This window comes from Bolinopsis microptera, chromosome 7, assembly GCF_026151205.1.
Source record: "Bolinopsis microptera isolate Bmic1 chromosome 7, MBARI_Bmic_1.0, whole genome shotgun sequence".
Classification (NCBI taxonomy): Eukaryota; Metazoa; Ctenophora; class Tentaculata; order Lobata; family Bolinopsidae; genus Bolinopsis; species Bolinopsis microptera.
Genome location: NC_087078.1, coordinates 12,351,937 through 12,373,670, shown reverse-complemented (window position 1 = coordinate 12,373,670; position 21,734 = coordinate 12,351,937). Strand labels below are relative to the sequence as shown.

General features: G+C 39.4%; 2 protein-coding genes across 2 annotated transcripts in view; one reads left to right on the top strand and one right to left on the bottom strand.

Annotated features, from left to right (window-relative positions):
• LOC134818540 (purine nucleoside phosphorylase-like) overlaps positions 1-21,734 on the bottom strand; it is a 103,097-nt gene that overhangs the window by 63,878 nt on the left and 17,485 nt on the right. The gene's annotated exons all lie outside the window — the stretch shown is intronic.
• Positions 1,643-5,610, top strand: LOC134818566 (J domain-containing protein DDB_G0295729-like). Its single transcript, XM_063828182.1, has 3 exons — positions 1,643-1,951; positions 2,402-2,542; positions 3,255-5,610. The coding sequence occupies exons 1-3, from the start codon at positions 1,784-1,786 to the stop codon at positions 4,893-4,895; spliced, it is 1,950 nt and encodes a 649-aa protein (XP_063684252.1). The 5' UTR covers positions 1,643-1,783; the 3' UTR covers positions 4,896-5,610.

Sequence of the window (21,734 nt, the reverse complement as noted above, 5' to 3'; positions counted from 1 at the left end):
TAAGGACCAAAACAGTAGAATCGAATTTCTTCGCCAAAACTATAATGAAATTGGTCTATAAAAAGTTCTGGACAACTTAAATTGTCATTATGTGGCCTACGTTTGCAGTTTCAACAAAAATATTGAACTATAACCAGATAAGAGTTGCTCGAATAAATCATTACATTTTCATCTGTCGTTTTTCTGGCCCAACCTGTTTCTTCTCAATAAGACTAGTAGGGAGAGTTTAGGCCATAATGGGAAACGTAGAGCGATGATGTATATATTATGGATTATGGAGTGTTGCATTTTTAAACCTTAGATCCTTTAAGTTTCATTAACACCTAATTTTCTTTAATAATAATTTACGTCTGGATAGATCACAGTTTTTAGTATATTTATAGCTCTAATTATGATAAACGTTTTGTATATTTTCATAATTATAGTACATCAGTAATTATACTTTGATATTGGAATGAGCAAACCTTGATTATACAATTTATTTCTCAGCTCCCAGTAAAACTACCGTTTCAATGAACATTTCCCTGACTCTATTCTTTGGTTTTTTAGACACAAGCTGTACAAACATATTAGGTTATAACGTAATTTGTAAGGTGTGTCCAGTGACGTATTATTGCAATACCTATGAAATACAAAGCCAGTAATACTCTGAAGCACCACCTATACAGTATTGCGGGTAAAACGTCAACACCTCCTCTGAACCCAGTTCCTAATACCAGTCATACACCAACAAGTATTAGTTCAGTAATAATTCTCCGAGCCATCTATCCAACTAGTGCCTTCTTTAAAACCTGAAACTTTTTGCAGAAATAGTAAGTAACATATTCTCCAAAAAGCATTTGCTGCTTATAGCCCTACAAATTTCGTGTTTTATGACTTGATGCGTGTTGAAGACTGACCGTGCATTCTTGAAAGCGTTAAAATATTCCGATAAATTAGCGGGATTTACATACTGTATAACGGTCAGCATACATAATACTTTAGCATGACTTTACCTGTCTAACGCAAATTCTGTCAAATATCCACAGCCATATATACAGCCCCTTCTAAATCTACTGTACTTCTCATCACTATTCAGACAGCACAATTATCTATCTGTCAAAACTTGCCCTTTAGACCCTGGCAGAACGTTCTGACAAAGCCAGGTACGTATAATTAGCAAGACAAAGAAGTACACATCTTCTGCGAGAGGTAGGCGGGTATTTGCACCAATGTGTTGATACCTAATTGTCATCTTGTAATTCACCCGGCAATTGGTAGTTTAGCTGAGCCCACACTAGCGCAGGCTCCTGCTGCTGCTGGGAAACTCAACATATTTGCAGGTCTTGTCAGCACAGCTCGATATATAAAGTTGTTACTTTGTATTTTCTTTCTTTGTTTATTATGTCGCCCTGTGTTTGGAGTAGTAGTAGCACAGAATTTAGTTCATGAAGGTTGAAACTTTAGTTGTACACACACCGCGCACTTTTATAGTTTCATTTAATTTTGTTTAGATAACCCAGACTTTGGTGTTTTTCAGCAACCAGCATGTTCTAGACTACACCACATATGTGTTAACTTTTTCAAACTAATTCGTCTGGTTGTATATCTAGACTCTCAAACAGCTCAGTTTAGATCTGACGTAACACCACACCTCTCTCTAAGGGAGATGTACGTCAAATGTGGGCCGTTACAGATCGGCAGTAACCTACAACTACTAAAGGAAAAATAAGGTGTGTTACATCGGGAGAGAAGCAGCTGACCAGCGTTACCCTGGGGCTACAACCCTACACAAACTGCCTCTATGCCGAACTATGAGTTGTACTACGAGCAGCTGAGTGTGGAGCACGGGGCCAGCGAGGAGACCATCAAGAAGGCTTATAAGAAGTTGGCTCTGAAGTTCCATCCGGATAAGAATCAAGGAGATGATGAGGCGACCAAGAAGTTTTTGGAGATCGGTACCGCTTATGAGGTTTGTAATTGTCGAGTGTGTAGTTGACTGTTGAGATTAAGAGCCAGAATCAGAAGGTTTATAATTGGGTAATCTCATCCACCTCTTTCCATTTCATTCTATATTCTACATTCTACATATGTATATGACCAGCATTCATTATATATTATTCTGATTACGTTTGCACAATGTTTAACGCGGTGTGCGGTACACTGTGCAAAGGTAATTATACTTCCATGATTTAAGCAACAAGTTAAGCACAGAGAAGTTGGTAGGAGTGGTTATTTGGATAACCCTGAGTTACTGTGGATGAGTACTAACCTTGGGACTACGTACAAGTTCTTAATTCTAATCACAAAATTTAGATTGTATAATTACCGTTCATGAAGTTGTACTCCGCATTTGAATAGTTACATCATAAAGATAAAATACGTTTTGCTATTAGTTTCTATTTTTAAATATAACCCACAGAAGCTGATAAAGATGCTGCATGGGGATGAGTCAGGGGATGAGGATGACATGTGGGAGCCAGACGAGAAAGAGGCAGAGTTGGAGATGTTGAGAAGAGAGTTGGAGAGGGAAAGGAAAAAAGAGAAACGCAGGAAGGAACAGGTAATGATTGATTTATTGTTAAACTGAAAGTGTTACTTTTTTTGCCTATTTAGGGAGACGTTTGCAAGTACAAACGCCAAATAATGACAGTAGCCGTTCATTAATTTTCGAAAATTGTTTGAGTTCATAATCTAAAAATATAATCGAATATTACTGTTAGTTATAAACTAGCCAGGTAGTGGGTAACACTGACAAGGTTGGTAACTAAGTAAAGCCTTCAGCTAAAAGTTTAACACTACCTTGAAGGTGGACGGAACTTTAAGTGTTCACCTTTAACTTGAACTTTTAAAACGAAGGATAAGCTTCAGATTTTGTAAATTTTAAATTTCTTGTGATTCTTGGTTTTTATCGTACTTATTACAAAGTAATGAGTACCTGCTGTTCAAAGCTGCTGATTACTAAGTGAATATTGGTGGGCCGTGAAAACTTTGAATATGTTAGTGCCTCGTATCTTTAAATTTTTATATTGCAGACACTGCTCAAAGCAGTTGATCTCGCACGAACAAGTTTTACAGCGTGCCGTTTTTTATGATCATTGATCATGAGTGATTGAAGTATTCGCTCTGATTTCCTGCGTGACAACACAAATATATCAACACCTTTAAATAATTAGAACTTAGAAGTAGACTGTAACTGCAGTACCTATTCAGTCTAACCAAGAATGCCATGGTCAATCTAGTCAACTTCATCATAACAGCTGCTCCTTTCTCAGGAAAGGTGGGAGGAAGATTTCAAGATGGAACAACTCAAGAAACGTATGGCTAGAGAACGCCAGGAGCGAGAAGATGAATTCCGGCTAAAGGAAGAGCAAATCAGACGGGAGAGAACTAACAGGGAACAGTCGATGAGGAAAAGAAACGATAGACTATCTTTTCTGCGGAGATCAAACACCTCAACCGGTTTATTCAGTTCGTCCACGTATACCTCCCCGAACATAACATATTCCTCCTTCTCATCATATTCCAGTGACAGTCTATCTCCAACCAGTTCTTATTCCTACTCGGCTAACTTAGCTTCTAAGTGGGCTGATGTCGGACCCAATCAGGAGACGGACGATAAAGGAAAAACGGAAAACGGGAAAAATGGTGATGCAACGAGCGAGACGAGCGATGATAAGGACAGCGAGAGCTCCTTGCCTTTTACAAGCTACAATTCAAATCATACAACGTCAGAAGAATTCTCTAATAGTACCAAGAAGAAATATGAAGCAGAAGAGCCTGTCTCATTCACTGGAATTTATAAAAGGGCAACACCAGTAACATCAGACGACTACATCAGCTCCACAAACACTGAGACTCATTATAAAAGATCTTCAAATCTGGGGGGAGAACGTATATCTACCAAATACTTTCCAAATGTTCCGACTCCACCAGAAAATTTGCAATCTGAATCACCCTCTTATGTACCCTTCACAAGTAATCGAAAAAGCACATACGGGACCACCGATTACACCAGCTCTAAAGATACATATTCGGAAAACCACAACTCCAGGGATTCACCTTCACCAGGATCGTCGCACAAATCCTTTGAATCTTCCCCATTGTCTTCGTACTCTGGCAGCCACACTCCTGAGCGGCAGTATGGTTCTAGGAGAGGTTCCGAGTATGACTCGGCTAAATCAGCCGAGCCTCCACTTGCTACCAGTGGTAGAAAACCATATGAGTTCTCTTCTTTTTCCAACTATTTGAACAGTGATTCTGATCTACAGTACGGAGGATCGAGAGGTACGTCTCCTATTTTTGCTTCCCATAGATCTGATCATATGTCACCACCTCCACCAACGAACAACTCCTCACGTTCAACTGATGATCTCCTCTCAAATGATAAGTTCTACAGTAGAAGCAGAGCATCCTCAGAGGACCGAACAAATGAGGAATATGGTCAATCAAGAGAATCGTGGACAAAAAGTCTGCCCAGACGCAAATCAAGCCGTATGGAGGAGCAAATAGAGTGGGAAAAACAGTTTTATCGTGAGAGGGAGAGAAAGAACAGAGTGAGAGAAGAAGATGAACGGCGGGAGGAGGAGAGGTTGAAAATGGAATTGAAGAGTCAAGAAATCTTGCAAAACCAGAAAGCAATGAAGAAGAAAAGATGGGAAGACAGCTTTGCCACAAACTTTACGAAACCAGCATATGACGATCACCATAGTACTGGGTTTGTCGAGTATAAGCAGTATAATTTTCGACCCTCAAGCGTTGAAAGTGTCACACCAGAAGATGTATCCCATGATACAACTTCCAGTTATACTTCCAGATACAATAATGATAAATCACCTTCATATGTTAAACAATTCCGGAGTGTTCATAGTCAGACATCAGCTTCGAGTGCTCGGGCGACTCCTGAAGGTGGTTGAAAGAAGTGAGGGTCGACGGAGTTAGTTGACTCTGGTTAGGGTAGTTTTAATCACAATCGTTAGTTCATGGTTGTTTAAAGTGACCTCTAACATATTGGATTTGTGATTTTATTAACTTTAAATTCAAGAAAGGTTTTTATTCGTGAAGATCTACATTTGGTGAAAAGAATCAGACATTTTTGTGAACTTTGAGTTTTGAATAGGTAAGAATTGTTTTTTGTTTTTTGAAAACTTTTGTATTTTTCTGTAGTTTTAAAATGTAAATATGTTTCAAGCTTTTCTTAAAATTCTTGCAATTTAAGTTACTTTTTAAGACACGTTTCCAAGGGGTTGATAGCTACAAAAGTGATGAACCAGGACATAGCTAAGAACAGTAAACATGTGCAAGTTTTATTTTAACGGGTGATACTCTTAAAATATTTGTTCCATATAGGACCGTCGACGAGTCCAACTCGGCGCGCGTCCTGGTAGGTTGTAAACCTACAAGTTTTATTTACTATACGTGGCACTTAGTGAACACTCGAGACTATTTTAACTCAGAATTATTGCTAGGTATATAGTATATACTATATAACTACGCCTGGTAAACACTTCATACACTTTTTATGACTTCAACTACTTAGAAATTATCGCCGTGCCACGAGTAATTTTTCCGACTGAATTTCCATTTAAGGTGTTAAACATTCGTTAACGTAAGAAATATATTTTACACATCAACTTTATTTCAGTCTTTCGGCCGTATTTTCCAGCACACATAATGCTATGGTCTCAGGCTTGTTGTATGAGAGCCAGCTCAAAGTACATTAACCATAAGCAGAGATGTCAAACAGGACATATCTCATAATCTTTGTAAAATTACTGATCATCCACTCCACCAGCTTTCCAAAGTCCTTCGAGTACTCTCCGAAATCTGACTGAAATATTTGTGTGTGAGATGCCTTGTTACTAACAGGTGGCACTGCTGTTAGAGACCGTCATGGTAAAGGCGTAAAATTCCTATCTATAACACTGCACGATTACCGGTGTCTTCTACGAAGGTTTTTTGGTTAAAAGGGGGTACTGCTTTCAGTAAAATTCCTCGATCAAAGCCTATAAAATACTTTAAAACTGGAAGTTTCTGATGTGTGCATCGGAATGCAAATTCGACACACGCAGATCAATGTTGCTGACATAGGAATGCGACTGGTTACCAATTATACAAGAAGTTAAAAATCACACCATCTGCATTGGTGTTAAAATAAGAAATAGAAACTCCCTACATCCAGGAATGTTGCAAAGCTATATGAACCGGCAAACACGACTCACAATCATACGTTGGAAGAGAGAATTGCACTTGGTAGCCGTGCAAGCATTACAGTAGCACATCTCGTTATCTTTATCCGCCTTGCATGCTGTAAGAGAGTATCCAGTGTTAGTGACACTGCCATGTACAGTAGTGTAATAGTCCCCCAGACTGCACTGTTAACTCTTAATGTTTGAGTGTGTGTATGTCATGTCACACGGGTCGTACTGCAGACGACTTCTTACAAGTGCTCAGGAATGTGTTCTGCTATAAAGTTCAGAAACACAAACTACACTGTCACTACAAACTAGACAGCGTTAGGTTTCTTGGTTACTGTTTTTTAAACGGAAAAGCCCCAACAACCGTCACTCGACTTGTGGCCTTGAAGACAGCTGGATATATTATGTCTAGTTTGTAATTGTAGTTGGCATGGCAGCTGGATATATTATGTCTAGTTTGTAATTGTAGTTGGCATGGCAGCTGGATATATTATGTCTAGTTTGTAATTGTAGTTGGCATGGCAGCTGGATATATTATGTCTAGTTTGTAATTGTAGTTGGCATGGTTTGGACCATTCCAAGAAGCCTCACTATTATTAAGGGTAGACTTTTAGAGTTAGGGGTGATGGAAACTTTAGGGACCCTATAACTCTAACGTAACCCTAAAGTCTACCTTAACTTTGAATGGTCGGGCTTCTTGGATACTGCCATGGTTTAACATCACGATGAAAGGATTTCCAAAACTACAAAACATTTGGTAAGGGCCGACCTCTTGTCAACGAGAAACCCACAAATTAATAGATTAAAAATACGCTAAAAGTACGTTAAAAGTACGTTAAAAGTACGTTAAAAGTACGTTAAAAGTACGTTAAAAGTACAGCTTGATTCCACTAATCATTGCATTACTTTTTTCCCATGCGGTACAGTTCGTATCAGCCATGCAACCGTGAGTTACGGACATCTCGCCAGCTTTATACTGCTTCACTTTACGAAAACAACTGTTCATTGCTGGGGGGTTATCAGTTTTACTTATTGATATTTTATATCACTAGAATATCTTAAAATTACAGTACTTTAGTCAAGGTCGAAGTATGTATTATCTCTTGAAGTTGATGCTGATCCTCAATCATTTCAAAATGTAGCTTGGATAATGGATATTGGAACGAAAGGTAATGTCTGAGGGGCTAGCTTTACAACTACAAGTAAAATTCTAACAACAAGATAGCTTTTTAAAAATTTTGCCACATTCGACAACGGAAATAAAATTTCAACGAACTGGTTCCACACTGTTTAGACTGCATGTTAAGCGCAGAGCAGTCATCGTAAGAGTCCCCACTGCAGTGATAGCAGAACAAAACTGAAACAAAGATATGAAAACCAGTTCAACTTTCTTATATCTCATTAGATCATGCTTAAAGATATTTACAATTCTCATCGATTATGTGACATAAAATTAAAATTTATTCACTCGCTTGCCACTTAATCTTTACCAGGCTGAAACAATAATTATATATTATCAGACGAATCGTCACAAAGATTTAGAAGCCACAAAAGCAAAGCCCGAACCTTCCTTGCACTCAATAAAGACATCCTCCTTGTGGTTGCAATTTGTAATAGGACGCCCTATTTGTCTAGTTCCATTCACTTTCACCTTCTCGGTATTTTCCTTTCCACTGTATCCGCAGTCCCACCTATATCAATATGAGAGAGTTGAGATTTAAAATAAGTTAAATCTAACAAATGACCCAGACCAATGGCAATATAAGATTACATTGTTGTGATATTATTCTGAGCACCAAAATTAAGAAGTTTAACGTCATAATGAACATTACCAGCTGGTAATTAAGAAGTTTAACGTCAGAATGAACATTGAAAAATAATAATAAAAGGAAAAAAAAGAAATAAAAAAAGAAAAAAAAGAATGAACATTACCAGCTGGTTACTCCCTCGGGACAGTCCATTTCATCCAGGTAATGTTGCTGTTTGCTTCCTCCTGTGATTATGATATGAATTATCAGCTAATAAACAGAAACTGCAGATCTAGGATATAATACATCGACCATAATACATATTTATACACATGAGTAGCAGGCTGGTGTTTAAGGTTTATTAATTTTTCATAATGAATCTCATTCTACCAGAGTACCAGCTCAACAGCCTCCTTGAAACATCTTCAATTTTTATTGGCTATCCGTTACCCTTACTCCTTAGTACTTTAAGTTTAGTAGGATAAAAAGCAGAATATGGAAAAATTTCATGACTCACCAACTTTATACTTAGTATTATTACTTCTTCCATAGTACACTCCATCAGAGAAATCAAACCCATACTCAGCTACGGTGAAAGTCTTGCAGATAGCAGTGGCGGTGTCTTTACTAAAGTTGTCATCACACACAGTCCCCCACTCGTATATCACTTCCGGTGGTGCGTCCTCATCTTCCGTAACGTTTAGGTAGCTTAAACAGACTTCCAGCCTGCCTTCTTTGGCTTGAACTATAACACCACCCTCAGCGTCATTCAGTTCTTTAACTAACCGTAAATCTGTGGTGATATAGGATATATAAGATTTTGAACCTGGTCACCAGGTTCAAAGTCAAAGGTTCTACATCAAAGTCAAATGTGTCGTTCCTTTGCCTTTGAAGTTTGATGTAGCTTTAACTGCAAATAAGCAGATAGGTTATTTTACCAAAACCCATAATCATGGGTAGAGTGGACCGCTGCCAGTGTCTCTCTTTCCCAAACAAAAGGAAATGATATTAATTTGATTGACCGTTCTCAAATGCAAAATGATACCGAGAATGAAATCGGTCGCTCGCTTTTCCCATTCATTCACGGCTTACGAATTGTAATAATTTTCGATTGATTACATGTCAATCAGATGCTGTAAAAATCTCTTTGGGTTGCGTTCGGGTCGATACCTAGTATTTCGGGGTAAGGGTGGTAGTTATCACTTATTGCATTAGCTGAAGTTTATTGAATCTTTATTGCCGAGTACAGCTGCCTTTGGGTAGTTCTTCTTAATCTATTACAATTGTAAATGAATGGGAAAAGCGAGCGACCGATTTCATTCTCGGTATCATTTTGCATTTGAGAACGGTCAATCAAATTAATATCATTTCCTTTTGTTTGGGAAAGAGAGACACTGGCAGCGGTCCACTCTACCCATGATTATGGGTTTTGGTAAAATATCATCTCTTTTTGATTATAATGTCAGGGTACTTTATAAAGTCGAAATATAAACTGATATCTTCATTATAATAAGGAGGAAGTTTCAACGATTTCGAAATTTTTCCTTTAAAAACATTTCCTTGTGTTTAGGTAAGCATATCGGTCCATCACTGACTGAATATACCACTTAATACTCATTCAAGTTGACATTAAATTCATATATAATGACATTAAACTGTCGTGGCAAAGCAGAATTTGTTGGAAATCACGAATGAGCAAAATTCTCACCTTTCGCACGTGCAAACTTTGAGCGGACGTTGCATGCGCATCCAATATTGAATCGCCGTAAATTTTTGCATGTAATTGTTTTATATATAGCTTGATAAGCATGCAAAGTTTCAAAGTATTTCAAGAAGAACTGTAATCACAACGGCACTCTAAAGTTGACAGAAAATGACGAAAACAGCAATTTTCAGTGATTTTAGCAATTTTCTATCAATTTGGGCGTGTCCCCACGTGTGCAACTTTTCGATTTTCAACTTTAAAACTAGCCTAATGCACAATTTATACCTATAGGAAGCAGAACTGAGCTCCACAACCCAAGGCATGGCCCAACACCAAAGAATACTAAATCGCAAAATTGACGTTTTTATAAAATAATTCTTCAAAAAAGCACAAACTTCAATGACAAATATCTTTATGAAGGAGCAAGCTAGAAAAACTTTCCGGTAGATTTTCAGAATGCTTGAACAATTATCTAAGGTAAAAATTTCCTCAGATTTTGAATAAAATTACTCCTTAATGGGTTAAAATTAATTTTAAAAGTTATTACTTTGTCAAAAATCAAGTTTTAAAAACGGTTAACTTGATGACGTCATCAAAAATTTTTTATACAATGTAAACTAAAGTGTAAACATATATTTGCAAGACCTGTGGTCGGAAATGGCTGTATCTTTTATACTTTTAAATCTATGGACACTTAAATACAGGCTACAATTGACTGGCAAAGCGTCTATCCCTGAATATATATGTATATCTATCTGTATATGTCCCGACAATCTGTCGTAAAACAGGGGTTCTAGAAAACCCATTTCCCGATGCTCCTGAAACCTGAAACTTTTTTTGCAGTCAATTTGGTCAACGTCTAGACGCCCTGAAAAATTTCAGATCTCTAACTCAATTTTAACATGGTTTTTAGGACACCTGAATATGGCGATTTTGGGTTTTTTACCGAATTTCGTATAACAGTGCTGGCGAGTATTTTATGCAAATTTCTTAAAAATCTGAACATAACTATTTTTTATTCCTGTCATCTTTGACATCAAATTAGAATGTTTTGAACTAAAAATAAATCTGCTGAACGACTTCCGATGAGTCTTAATGCCTGGAAAACTCCTGCCGGAGGCGGCGGCCTTCGGCCGCCGCCTCCGGCCGGAGTGCACGCTTCGCGTGCACAAAAGAGGCTTGTAACGTGTACCAAAGGGGGTATAAAAGTAAAAGGGGTATAATAGTAAATGGGGAACATAGTATACCCACAATAAATGCAACGGTCGTGCTTGCCAGCACTGTGATCAACGTACCATGTGCTCTGATTACACGATATAGGAAAGAAGAGTTGACATTAGAACAAAGTTTTATAATATGAATGGAATGGCAATATTCTAACCTACAGTTTAGCAATTATCTGGAATCTTACCTCCTGCCTGTCTCTCCGTGCAAACAAACTGTTCTGCAGTCATTTTACTACTTTCTATTATGATAGCTCCAAATGATAAGCTAAGCAAACATGAGACAACACAGACACTGACAACTAGGGACGTCATTATTTTGAATTAATAACTAAACGAAGGATCGTTAGTATCACCGACTGAAGCGAATTTGTTCCAAAAAGATTGGTTTGCACATTTTTATACATAAGTACATCACCCACGCATGAAGGGACAGACAGCGAAGATTTGTTTGTTTTATTGGACAAGTAATGAGACATTTATTATTATCAGTAATCATATAGTCCATAAATACATTGATATCCTAAATCGAATGTTTGGATATTCTAAAGATTTCGTTTCTCGAAATATCTCAACAATCATATCAATTGCGAGAAATACATGTTTTCTCGAAATTATACAAATGCCATCAAGGCAATAAAATACAAAAAATCTCGAGTCATTTCTACAAATCTGCCACTAGTAAACTACTAAACTGCAAAAAAAAACACTCTAAATATTTCATTATTACTATAATTGAGATTATTAAAAAAATATACCCATTACTCCATTATACAGAACTTTCAATTATAGTCTCAGCAACGGTATGACGTATGTTTGATAATTTTCACAGCACTCAAAAGCCGCGTACAATCCGGGAAATATTATTTAATTTCATCACATTAGAATTGAGCATTGGTCCCATTTCGGCATTTCACTCTACAGCAACTGCAGGAACGGTGAAAGGGCTCCCCACAAGCTGTTGTCCCTCCCACTTCAGACTCACTGTGTAAACACCAACACCGGACACCGCGTACTCCACTGTACTGACCGACTGAAACTTCATCAGTTACATTGGGATATTGTAATGAGCAATCTTCCTTAAAATTATCAATCAATCAATCATTAATATTAATAAATAAACGATGAACAATGATAAAATATTGATTATACCATATTTATTAATATCTTTAACTGGTTAATTTAAACTTGTTGGTATAGTGTGTTCAACAGTCTGACAATTTTAGACCAGCTGTATTTTTAGAATTTATCTGTGAATAAATATTATTATATCATATTATCATACAGGGTGGGCCAAAAGTCAGTACCCATACGTTGGCCTTTATAGCTCAGTCACTGAGTGCCCAATTTAAATACTTCTTTCTGGTATGACTTAGTACCACCACTGGTTCGAGGAATTTGTCAACTCGAAAAATATTCGCGTTCATTTTTTTCAAATGGAGGTTCATTTTCACATTTAATTGATAGTTTGGATAGTCGGATCAAGCTAAATGTTATTGAATTGTGTTTGGCCATTCGAATTACGTTTTTCCTGAAGGAATTAGAACTGTAGCTTCTCAGATGACCGAGATATGAAGCATAACGAGTTTATTCATTACGTGTGATCAGGTGATTGGTTTACCTAATCACGTGATAAGGTGACCCCGTTAACTACCCCGTTAAACATTATGGGAATTGTTAAGGGTGCCCAATTAAGGTGTCGTGTCACGGTGTCACATAATCACCCATTCAATTTTGTTAACGAGATACAGAAAATGCTTGATAACTTCGTCATTTCTAATCCGTTTTGCCTCATGTTTTTAGATCATATGCAACATTTGATAATCTACAGTCTCTGGAAAAATTAGGCGTTCAGCATGTTCAGAGAAAACAATATAGGTGTTTTAATATTGAATGGGCGTGGTCTAAAATATTCGAATTTTCAAATTTTGACGACGGAATCCTCGAACCAGTAAGTACAGTATGCCATCTGCAAAGCAACAGCTCTCAAATATGAAACACGGCGGAGCTATTAAGGCCAATGTATGGGTACTGACTTTTGGCCCACCCTGTATATTATACATAAATTAAACATGACTTATGAGCTCACCCCACAGTGTACCCTCACTTCCTGTGCTATTTTATCAGCTGAGAGAACTTCAACCTAGAGGACATAATAAGTTGATGAGTTAAATAATAACTTACATTTAGATTTCAGCTTGGTCACGTGATAAACGCTCAAAGATCTATATGTCTTATAAAGAAACGATTTTTTGTAATCAAACAAGATTTCTCCAGCTCACCTGAAGACCCGTTCCTTTGGGGACATTGCTGATGTAGATATAGTTGGATTTGTTCACATAAGCAACCTTCAATCCATCCCCTTCCATCGGCATCCCGGTAGCTTTACCCCCGCTTTTCCTCGATACGTGGAAGGTAAAAGGACTTTGAGGGAAGGACATACCATTATAAAACATGTTAAGCTTGTAATGACCGGGTTTAGCGGCTCGAAACTTTATCGTAGCAGTGTTTGGTGTGTTGTCAACATCAACAGTGTCATAATGCAGTGGACCTTGGAGCTCTGCCGTTACCTTCCCTGGACCACACTTACCAGTGTCTAAGGTAACTGCTACATTCTTGTTGAGTTGAACTGAGTTTAGGGCATCTTGAAGGTACAGAAAGTTGAAATGACTCAGGTCTACAACAGTAAATTGGAAAGGAGAGTGCTTGAGGACCTTGTTGTTGTACTTTACAACCAGCTGATACCGACCAACCTTCTTAGGACTGAAGTTCACAAAATCTACATTGTCTCTCCTTGAAATCTGGAGGGTAGGTCGTGATGGTCCTGTCATAAGATAAGACAGACCTCCAGGGTTTTCAAGGTTGTATTCGATAGCAAGTGTCCCCACCTCCCTCACTTTCATACCCTCCAGAACCTTTCCAGTACATGTGCATTCCAAAGATAGCCGAGGGATCACAGTCAAATTGAATGGAGATCCATAAATCGGACCAGCCGACGTCTCAACTATCAGTTGGAACCTTCCTGGGAGGTTTGGGACATATGAAACAGATTTGTTCTGAGGATCTTTGGAAATCTGTACCTTAGTGTTGATCCCATCAGGACCTCCAACTGAAACTACAAGATCACTTGTATTTGCAGTTCTTGGAAGAGGAATAACAAAGCGTTCATCGACAAAGACTTTGTCGGAAATTTGAGTGATAGGCTCTTCAGGTTCTACGATATTTGCAGTGTAAGGTGAGCCATCAATAGCAACTCCAGCATAGTTGAGGTGGATATTGTAGTCACCAACAACCGTTGGGAAATAAAACACAATACAGCCTGTGTCACCCTCACGGTCAGCTACACGTATTTTAGTGTCAATTGGCCCTTCAATCGAAACTGTCAAATTTCCTGAGCTGTTGGTTATCACCTCGAAACTTGCTGGTTTGTTCACAACACCTTTTGATATACCATCACCCTTCACCACAAGGTATATTCTAGGCTCAGGTAAAGGCATGACTTTGAATTCAATCGGACTCTCAAATATTTCACTCTGCTTATTGTAAAGCCGTACAGAATACCTCCCCGACACTTCAGGTACGTATCTGAAGTTAACTGTCTTATTGTTATCGTCGTAGTGGGAGTGGCAGTATGAGTTGAAACCAGCGGGTCCATCAATGTTAATGTTATAGTCCGTAGAAGAAACATTCCTGATAACAAAGTTCACTTCGTCACCAACCAGCACTGCACTCTCTGAGGATGATTTCGTGTCTACTGGAGCAGTTTCCTCGACTGTTTTTGGAAGAATTGGGGAGAAATTAGCTATAATAGGACTATTATTTCTGGAGCCAGGTGACAAGAAAAATGGAGGAGTTTCTACCTTTACTTCTCTTGACTTAAGGGCTCTATTGGGCCGTTTTGGAGGTGAATTCTGCTGGCCAACATCAAACTGGGTTGCAAGGGTCACAGCACTCTTAATTTTATCTTCATCACTACTCTTAGCGACTATGGTGTCACCATCACCAACGCTTATAGAGGTATTATTAATGCGTTTCTTCAATATCGAAGTAAGTGAACCTGTTATCTCGTGGCCCTCGCCCTGGACGTCAATAGCAATTGGACTTCCTTCAATCTGCTCCCCACCGGTAACAACATTCACAAAATGATTTCCAGCTTTCTGAGCAACAAATTCGATGTTAACATTTACACCATCAAATGTCTTTGCAGAACACTCTATAAGTTCATCGTTTGGATCAAAGATGGATATTACAATGTCATCTGAAGATAAACCCCCCAAGTTTAGAACGAACCTTATTGTCACTCCGACCGAGGCTATTGGTGGTGAAATGTCGGTCAGTTGGCATCTTCCTTTAATTTCCTTCTTAACATTGATGCAAAGAAGTTTTTCATTGTAGAGTGTTTTGTCAAGATGAAGAACTGCGAGAAGTTGACCGGTCACAGTTGGATGAAAAGTACATTTCCAATAAAAATGTCTCAATTCTTCAAGCAGAATTGGGATCTTCCCCTCATCATTTCTCAGGACTAAACTAATAGTATTGTTCCCTGAATTTGAGCAATCAATTGTAAAGAATGTAGTTTCGTTCATGATAACGTCCTTTTCAAATGCAGGACCTGTTATCACACACTCTGGAATGTCCAGAACAGGGACAACATCAACAAAATATGTTGATTGCAACCCCATTTTATCGGTGACTTCAAATCTGTATCTGCCCCCTCTGGGAGGACACCAGCTGATTAAGCTCATGTCACCTAGCCGGATGAGCCTCCAAGAGTTGTCAGCTTTACCGGTAACTAGAAATGTAACAACCAGGCCACCTTCTCCTGGGATTGCTGGAAGGAGAATTGTAACTTGTTCCCAGGCATAAATTATATTTTCGTGGAGTTTTGTTATCATAACAGCATCACCTTGAAGGATATCAAAATCATCTTTCTTCTCTTCAACATCTCCTTTGTTGACATGCACAATAAATGGGCTTCCTTGTATGTGACTGTCACCATTAAATATTTCAACCCTGTATTGGCCAGGGTCGTCAGGTTGAAAGCGAAGCTTGATGTTACCATCAGGTGCCTCGTGTAAAGCACTGGTCACAAGAGCTCCATTGGGATCGTAGCAGTAAACAACGAACCTATTAAAATCTAGAACTGTTGGCTGAGGATCACCCACTACTACGATATAAGGAGATCCCGGCACGTCTTTCTCGTTGAATTTTATCGAGATCTTCAGAAGACCATCACTCTCAGGAGTGAAGCTAGCGGTGTATGTTTCGTCGTTGTTTTGATGCATTGAGATAGGAACTTCTCCCATGTTAGATGCTATGGCAACTTGTAACACTCCCTGGCCACAACTCCTTGTGTCAATCAAAAATGTCTCCTCTGCTCCTCTTTGGAGATTCAGGATCCTTTCCTTCCTTTTCTGAGATTCCTTGGCATGAGGCATGTAAAGGTCTAGCGCATGTCTTGCATTGGGATCATTTATATTGTTTGAGCCAAATTCACCAAACTCATCAAGATCATTAAATGGTGCACAATCATCAGCATTATCACCGGTACCATCTGAACCGAGCCCATCAATCTTCGCGGCGGGCGCTCCGGGGGGCTTAACAGCTTCTACTGTAAGAGGGCATCCTGGAAGCGGTACACCCTTGACTTCAATATTTATAACATGTCCACCGACTTGCAAAGGTGTAAACATAATTTTATTCTCGCCATCATTCTCAACTTTTAATGTGATAGGTAGTCTTGTTCCAGTATTTTCGTGGGTGATGTCTACATCTAGACGAAGTTTGTACTTTGCCACTACAACAATTTGACTTGGTTCTCCTACATTTACTGGTTTGAGCGACTTGGGGAAGTTTCCTGGCCCCGTTGGCACTAATGGTTGACCACCACCAACTCCGCCTACCAATATTTCTATCGGAGATCCCTTGATGTGCACATTATGGAAGAACACATTGCATAAGTATACCCCATGAACTGGAGTTTCAAAACATATTTTGATGCAATCAGAGCCGAGGGCTGTGAAGGATGAATCAACAAGCCTGCCTTCGGGATCCTCGACCTCAACAAATATGTGATCATGAGCACCTGGAGGTATTTTAACGATCAAACCATTATCCAAATCATCCATAGACTTCTTCTTAGGATCATTTTCGTACACTCTCAGTACCTTTGGACTGTCTTTAACATGCTCCTTATTGTAGATGACACTGATGGTATGGTCTACCCATATTGTAGGCGTGTAGTAACAGGTGATGCTGTCGTTAAAGTTATCCTCAACTTCTACAGGAACAGTTTCATCATCAATCTCCACAAGCACCTCCATAACACCAGCTCCCGCACCGGATGTGTTAACAGTGAAAGCTGTTCTTCTGTTAAGCACCAAGGGTCCCTCGATCCAGGACCATAAACTTCAATGGCCAGTTTACCTCGGGATTCAAGAACAGTGCAGAAGAAAGGGGAGTTGCTGAGTTGAAATTCTCCGTCAAACACCTCGACCATATGGAGACCCTTTATTTTTGGTTTAAATGCGATAATGTAACTCCCAGCAGCAATTGCTGTGACCTTTGCGTTTATCTTTATGTTTTCATTCTCAAAGTTAACAACTTCAGCTTTCAGGTCACCGATGGCAGCATATTCTAAATCCATGGTTGCATTTTCGTTTACATAAAAGTAATGAACATCCTTGTGTTTACCTGAGGCATTATCATCGCCCTCATCCGAACTGCTATCACTTGATGTTTCGAATACCTCATACGGGGGGACAACTCTAGGAGACCCTGGAACATGTTGCTTGTCGAACAAAATCTCCATGAACACCGGAAACTCACCAGGGGTGTAACTGCACAGAATCTTACCATTCTCTGTGTCTTTCACTTTTACTGGGATGTCACCATTTCTGTCTCTTAGCAGCACTTCAAGGACCCCAGGTCCAGCAAGACCTGTCATGACAGTGAACACGTTGAGTATACTCTCGTGATGAGGTCCTGTGAAACCTTGTCCTGAAGCACTGATCCCTGCAGCTCCCAAACCATCAATACAGTGGAAGCTCAACGGACATCCAGGAATTGTTAGATTTGAAACGGTGAGATTTAAGTTATGCTTCCCTGCCCTTTGGCATCTCAATTTAACTAGATAACCGAGTTCTCCCTCTTTTTCTATATCAACAGATAGTTCTTCTCCGGTTTCAAGGTTTCTTATATAAGCTCTGAAAACGCCGACGAACGCTTCTTTAGCGGTGAAAAGGAACTCTGCTGGAATTGGGTCCCTGGCAAAAGCATACTGTTGTCTGGCGACAACAGAACCTGTTACAGTTGGATGTACTTCAATGCTCTGATTACTGACATCAAATGGGTCTTCAGCGTAATATACTACAATATCATCCTCAAATGTTGCCTCATCTTTAATCGTGATATCTATCGGACTTCCTTTAATGTCCTTTTTATTCTTTTTAGCCGAAACTGTGTGTTTTCCATATACCTCAGGTGCAAAAGTCACAGATATTTCATTTGTCTGTAGTTTAATGATAGTTGGTTCAATCTGTAGCCCTCTAAAGTCTTTAACTTCAACATCGACATCCTCCAAGTTGTTCATTCCAAGATCAAACTTCGTCGCACCATTTGACAGCTGTGGTCTCTTTATGCAATCAATTTCCTTAGGTATATCAGGTGGGTCCATTTCATCGAAAGTCACATCGATTTCAATGGGTCCAACAAGAGTTGGAGTGTACTCAAACTTGTAAACATCATTTTCTGTTTCGTTGGCTTCCAAACTTATGGGATCATCGTTGGCATCAGTGTAAACACATGAGAGAACGCCAGCACCGGATCGTTTGAAACTGATATAGAACCAAGTTTTCACATTGACTACAACCGGTCCCACAAATCCTGGACCCCACATATCTAGACCGGCTGCTCCAAGAGCATCGTTTGCCAAGAGGAAGAACCTCCTCTTGAAGAGACGCCTATCTTTATGAATATTTCAAGGACGTATCTCCCGTTTTGGTGAATTCTAGCGAAGCAGGCAAATTCGTCGTCGTTATCCATTTTATCCAGTCGAGACCTTGTAAATTCGTGCGTTTCTTCGTGGACAAGGAAGATGTATAATTCCTCACACCAAGCATTTTCGCATTTAAATCCAAATTCCATTGATTTTGTCTCCCTGCTGAAAACGTCCGTTTCGAATGGCGAGCTGTCGTCTAAGAATACAAATCGTCTTTGTTCAGCATGTCGATAACCTTCTCTTTCATCATCAGTATCACTCAAATTTCCGATATTAGCCTCTAAATAGTTCTCTAAATAAAGTTTCAAGTCTGCCATGTCCTTATTAAGCGCAGACTGAGCTTCATTGAAGTCAACTAGTGTGTTGTTACCGTAATCCTCTCGCTGGGAGTCGCTTATTGTTGTTCTCTTGGTAGTCACTGTGCGTCTTGTCCTTGTGAAAACCACTGGTGGCTTTACAGTGGTAGTCGTTGTGGTGGTTACAGTCGGTTGAGGTGCCGGGGTGTACGGTGTGGGTTCTTTGAAGAGACCCGGTGCTGGAAGGTGCACGGCATCAATCGGTTTCCCGTCTAAAAATGGGATTGTAGGATCAACTTTCTTCTTCTTCTTCTTAGGTTTCCTTCGCATCTTCTTATGCATCATTATTATATCTTCTGGACGTGGACTTGCAGGTCTCATTGATGCAAATATGATATTCTTCGGCTGATTCTTGCTTATTTCTATGTAGAATGGACTCTCAAGAATGTGATCTCCATCCACGAGAACATCAATCTTAAAGTGACCCGAAACTTCAGGTTGACCCTTTATGATATACGAGTCTTCTTCTTTAATGATGTTGACATGGAGCTCCTCCTTGGTGTGGATATCTATTACGGTCACATGAGGGTAGGAGGGTAGGTCTACTGACATGATCAGAGGAGAGAATACTTCTTCGGGAGGTTCTGGCGATATTTTCTCGTAGTTATCATCTTTTGGCTGGAAATCGAGATCAAATGTTGTGCTGGTGAAGGCATCCTCCTTGTAAAACCTCAAAGTTTTTGAGGAAATAGTAACATTATCAACCCTTTTGTTTACAATGTCACACTCGACTAGATCATCGCCCCACAAACTTTCAGCGTAGTTAGACTTGATGAAGCTTGTCCGGGTATCCACAACTCTAGGGTAGATGTCAGGCGAGAATATGATACTTTGCTCCCTGGTCTCTTTCTCGATAACTTCTTTTGGTTTCCACCACGTATTGAACCAAATGCTCACTCTCTAGAGAAACTATAAAGGGACTGCAAGGGTGAGGATGGCCCCCTTCATACATATCTAAATTGTACATACCATTATATATAGGCTTCATACGAACTACAACCGTATCATTTTCTTGAGAGCAGTAAACCTGTATTTGGTTCAGTGTGGCAACATGTGTTACAACTATCATGGGAATTGGTTTCTCGAGATCTAACCCGTGAATAAAGATTTTGAACAACTCATTCTCATTTTTTGGATAGATGACAGCAAAATATGGATCTATCGGACTTCTACCTTTTTCCGGCTTCAAGATAGCCGGGAGTTGCTTTAGTTCCTTATCTGGAGATCTTGTACTTGGTCTTGGCGAAGGGGACTTCTCACTCTTCGGTGACTTTTGTTCAAATCGTATAAAGTTAGCTTCAATAACGCTTTTCTCATTGTTTTGTTCTGTCTTGGATTCAACACCAAATGTAACCTTGCTGGGTGATCTGCTTCGTGGTGGTAAATCTTGGAGGTAAGGGCAGTCTTCCGGAGAGACACACCTAAATGGCGAAATGTTGCCGAGAGAACTACTGTGATGTGTACGAGATTTTATCTCGGTAAAACTATTCGATATCGTCTCCTTTTTGATACTCTGTATCTTTTCGGAAACTGTTACACTATCGCTTTTTGATGATCCAGGATATTGTTGCTTCAGCTGGTTGACTTGTGTCTGCCAGTCATAAGAATACGACTCTGTAACGTACAGTATAATAGGGCTGTACGACATGTGCCCTGTCTCATTCACAACTGATATAGCGTAACCACCTCTAAGTTGAGGAGAAAACACAACTTGTTTTCCCTCATGGACACTGTTCACGCTGAATGTTACATCTGATTTAGTCTCAAGATTCTTTACCGACACAAATGTTGATTGGTAACCTGAGTCAGCCAGAGACACAGACACCTCTGAACCTACTGATATGTACGTTTCCTGTCCTCTCTCAGACTTAACATTCACTTTTCTGATTTCATGTAATGTACTTTTAGTCGGTTTAGTGTATTTTGTACCCTCGTCAGTGCTAACGTCTAGAGTGAGGGGACTAAAGGCTAACTCACCATTGTTATCCCTAGCAAGTATCTTGTACTTACCAGGGAAACATGGGATAAAACTCAGAATATACCTGTCCAGACCCTCGTCAACTGTGCAACTGTAAACCTTCAGTTTCCTGTTCAGGTAGTATACCTTGCATTTTGGCAGAGATCGAGCGAAGGCTTGGATTCTGATGACGTCCTGAACATTCAGTTTCGGGATTTGCCCGTTAGGATCTACAGTCCTTATCCGTGTATCATTGACTGCTTGTACGTTGAAGAGCAGCGGGAAGTTTTCTACACTACCTTTATCGGATTCACAATCAATTTTGTATTTCCCGTCGAATAACGGTTTGAAGCGAATGTGGGATTTTCCGAACCTCTTATTTATCAATCGATGAGAAATCTGATAGCTGTAAGTAAGATTCTTGACAACGATTTTATAACTGTTGCTCTCAATGTTGACTGAGATAGTTTTTCCTAATTCCAGAGTTTGGTTCGATCTGAAAAGATGAGGATCAATATTTTCTTCCTCATCACTTTGTTCTGGCGTACTGACTTCTTGGCGAACAACAGC

What these genes read in the sequence shown, in the direction of transcription:
- LOC134818566 (XM_063828182.1), top strand. Translation starts at nt 1,784, where the DNA reads ATGCCGAACTATGAGTTGTACTACGAGCAGCTGAGTGTGGAGCACGGG. An exon ending in AGATCGGTACCGCTTATGAG is followed by an intron (nt 1,952 to 2,401) that starts GTTTGTAATTGT and finishes TATAACCCACAG; the next exon opens with AAGCTGATAAAGATGCTGCA. An exon ending in AGAAACGCAGGAAGGAACAG is followed by an intron (nt 2,543 to 3,254) that starts GTAATGATTGAT and finishes CTCCTTTCTCAG; the next exon opens with GAAAGGTGGGAGGAAGATTT.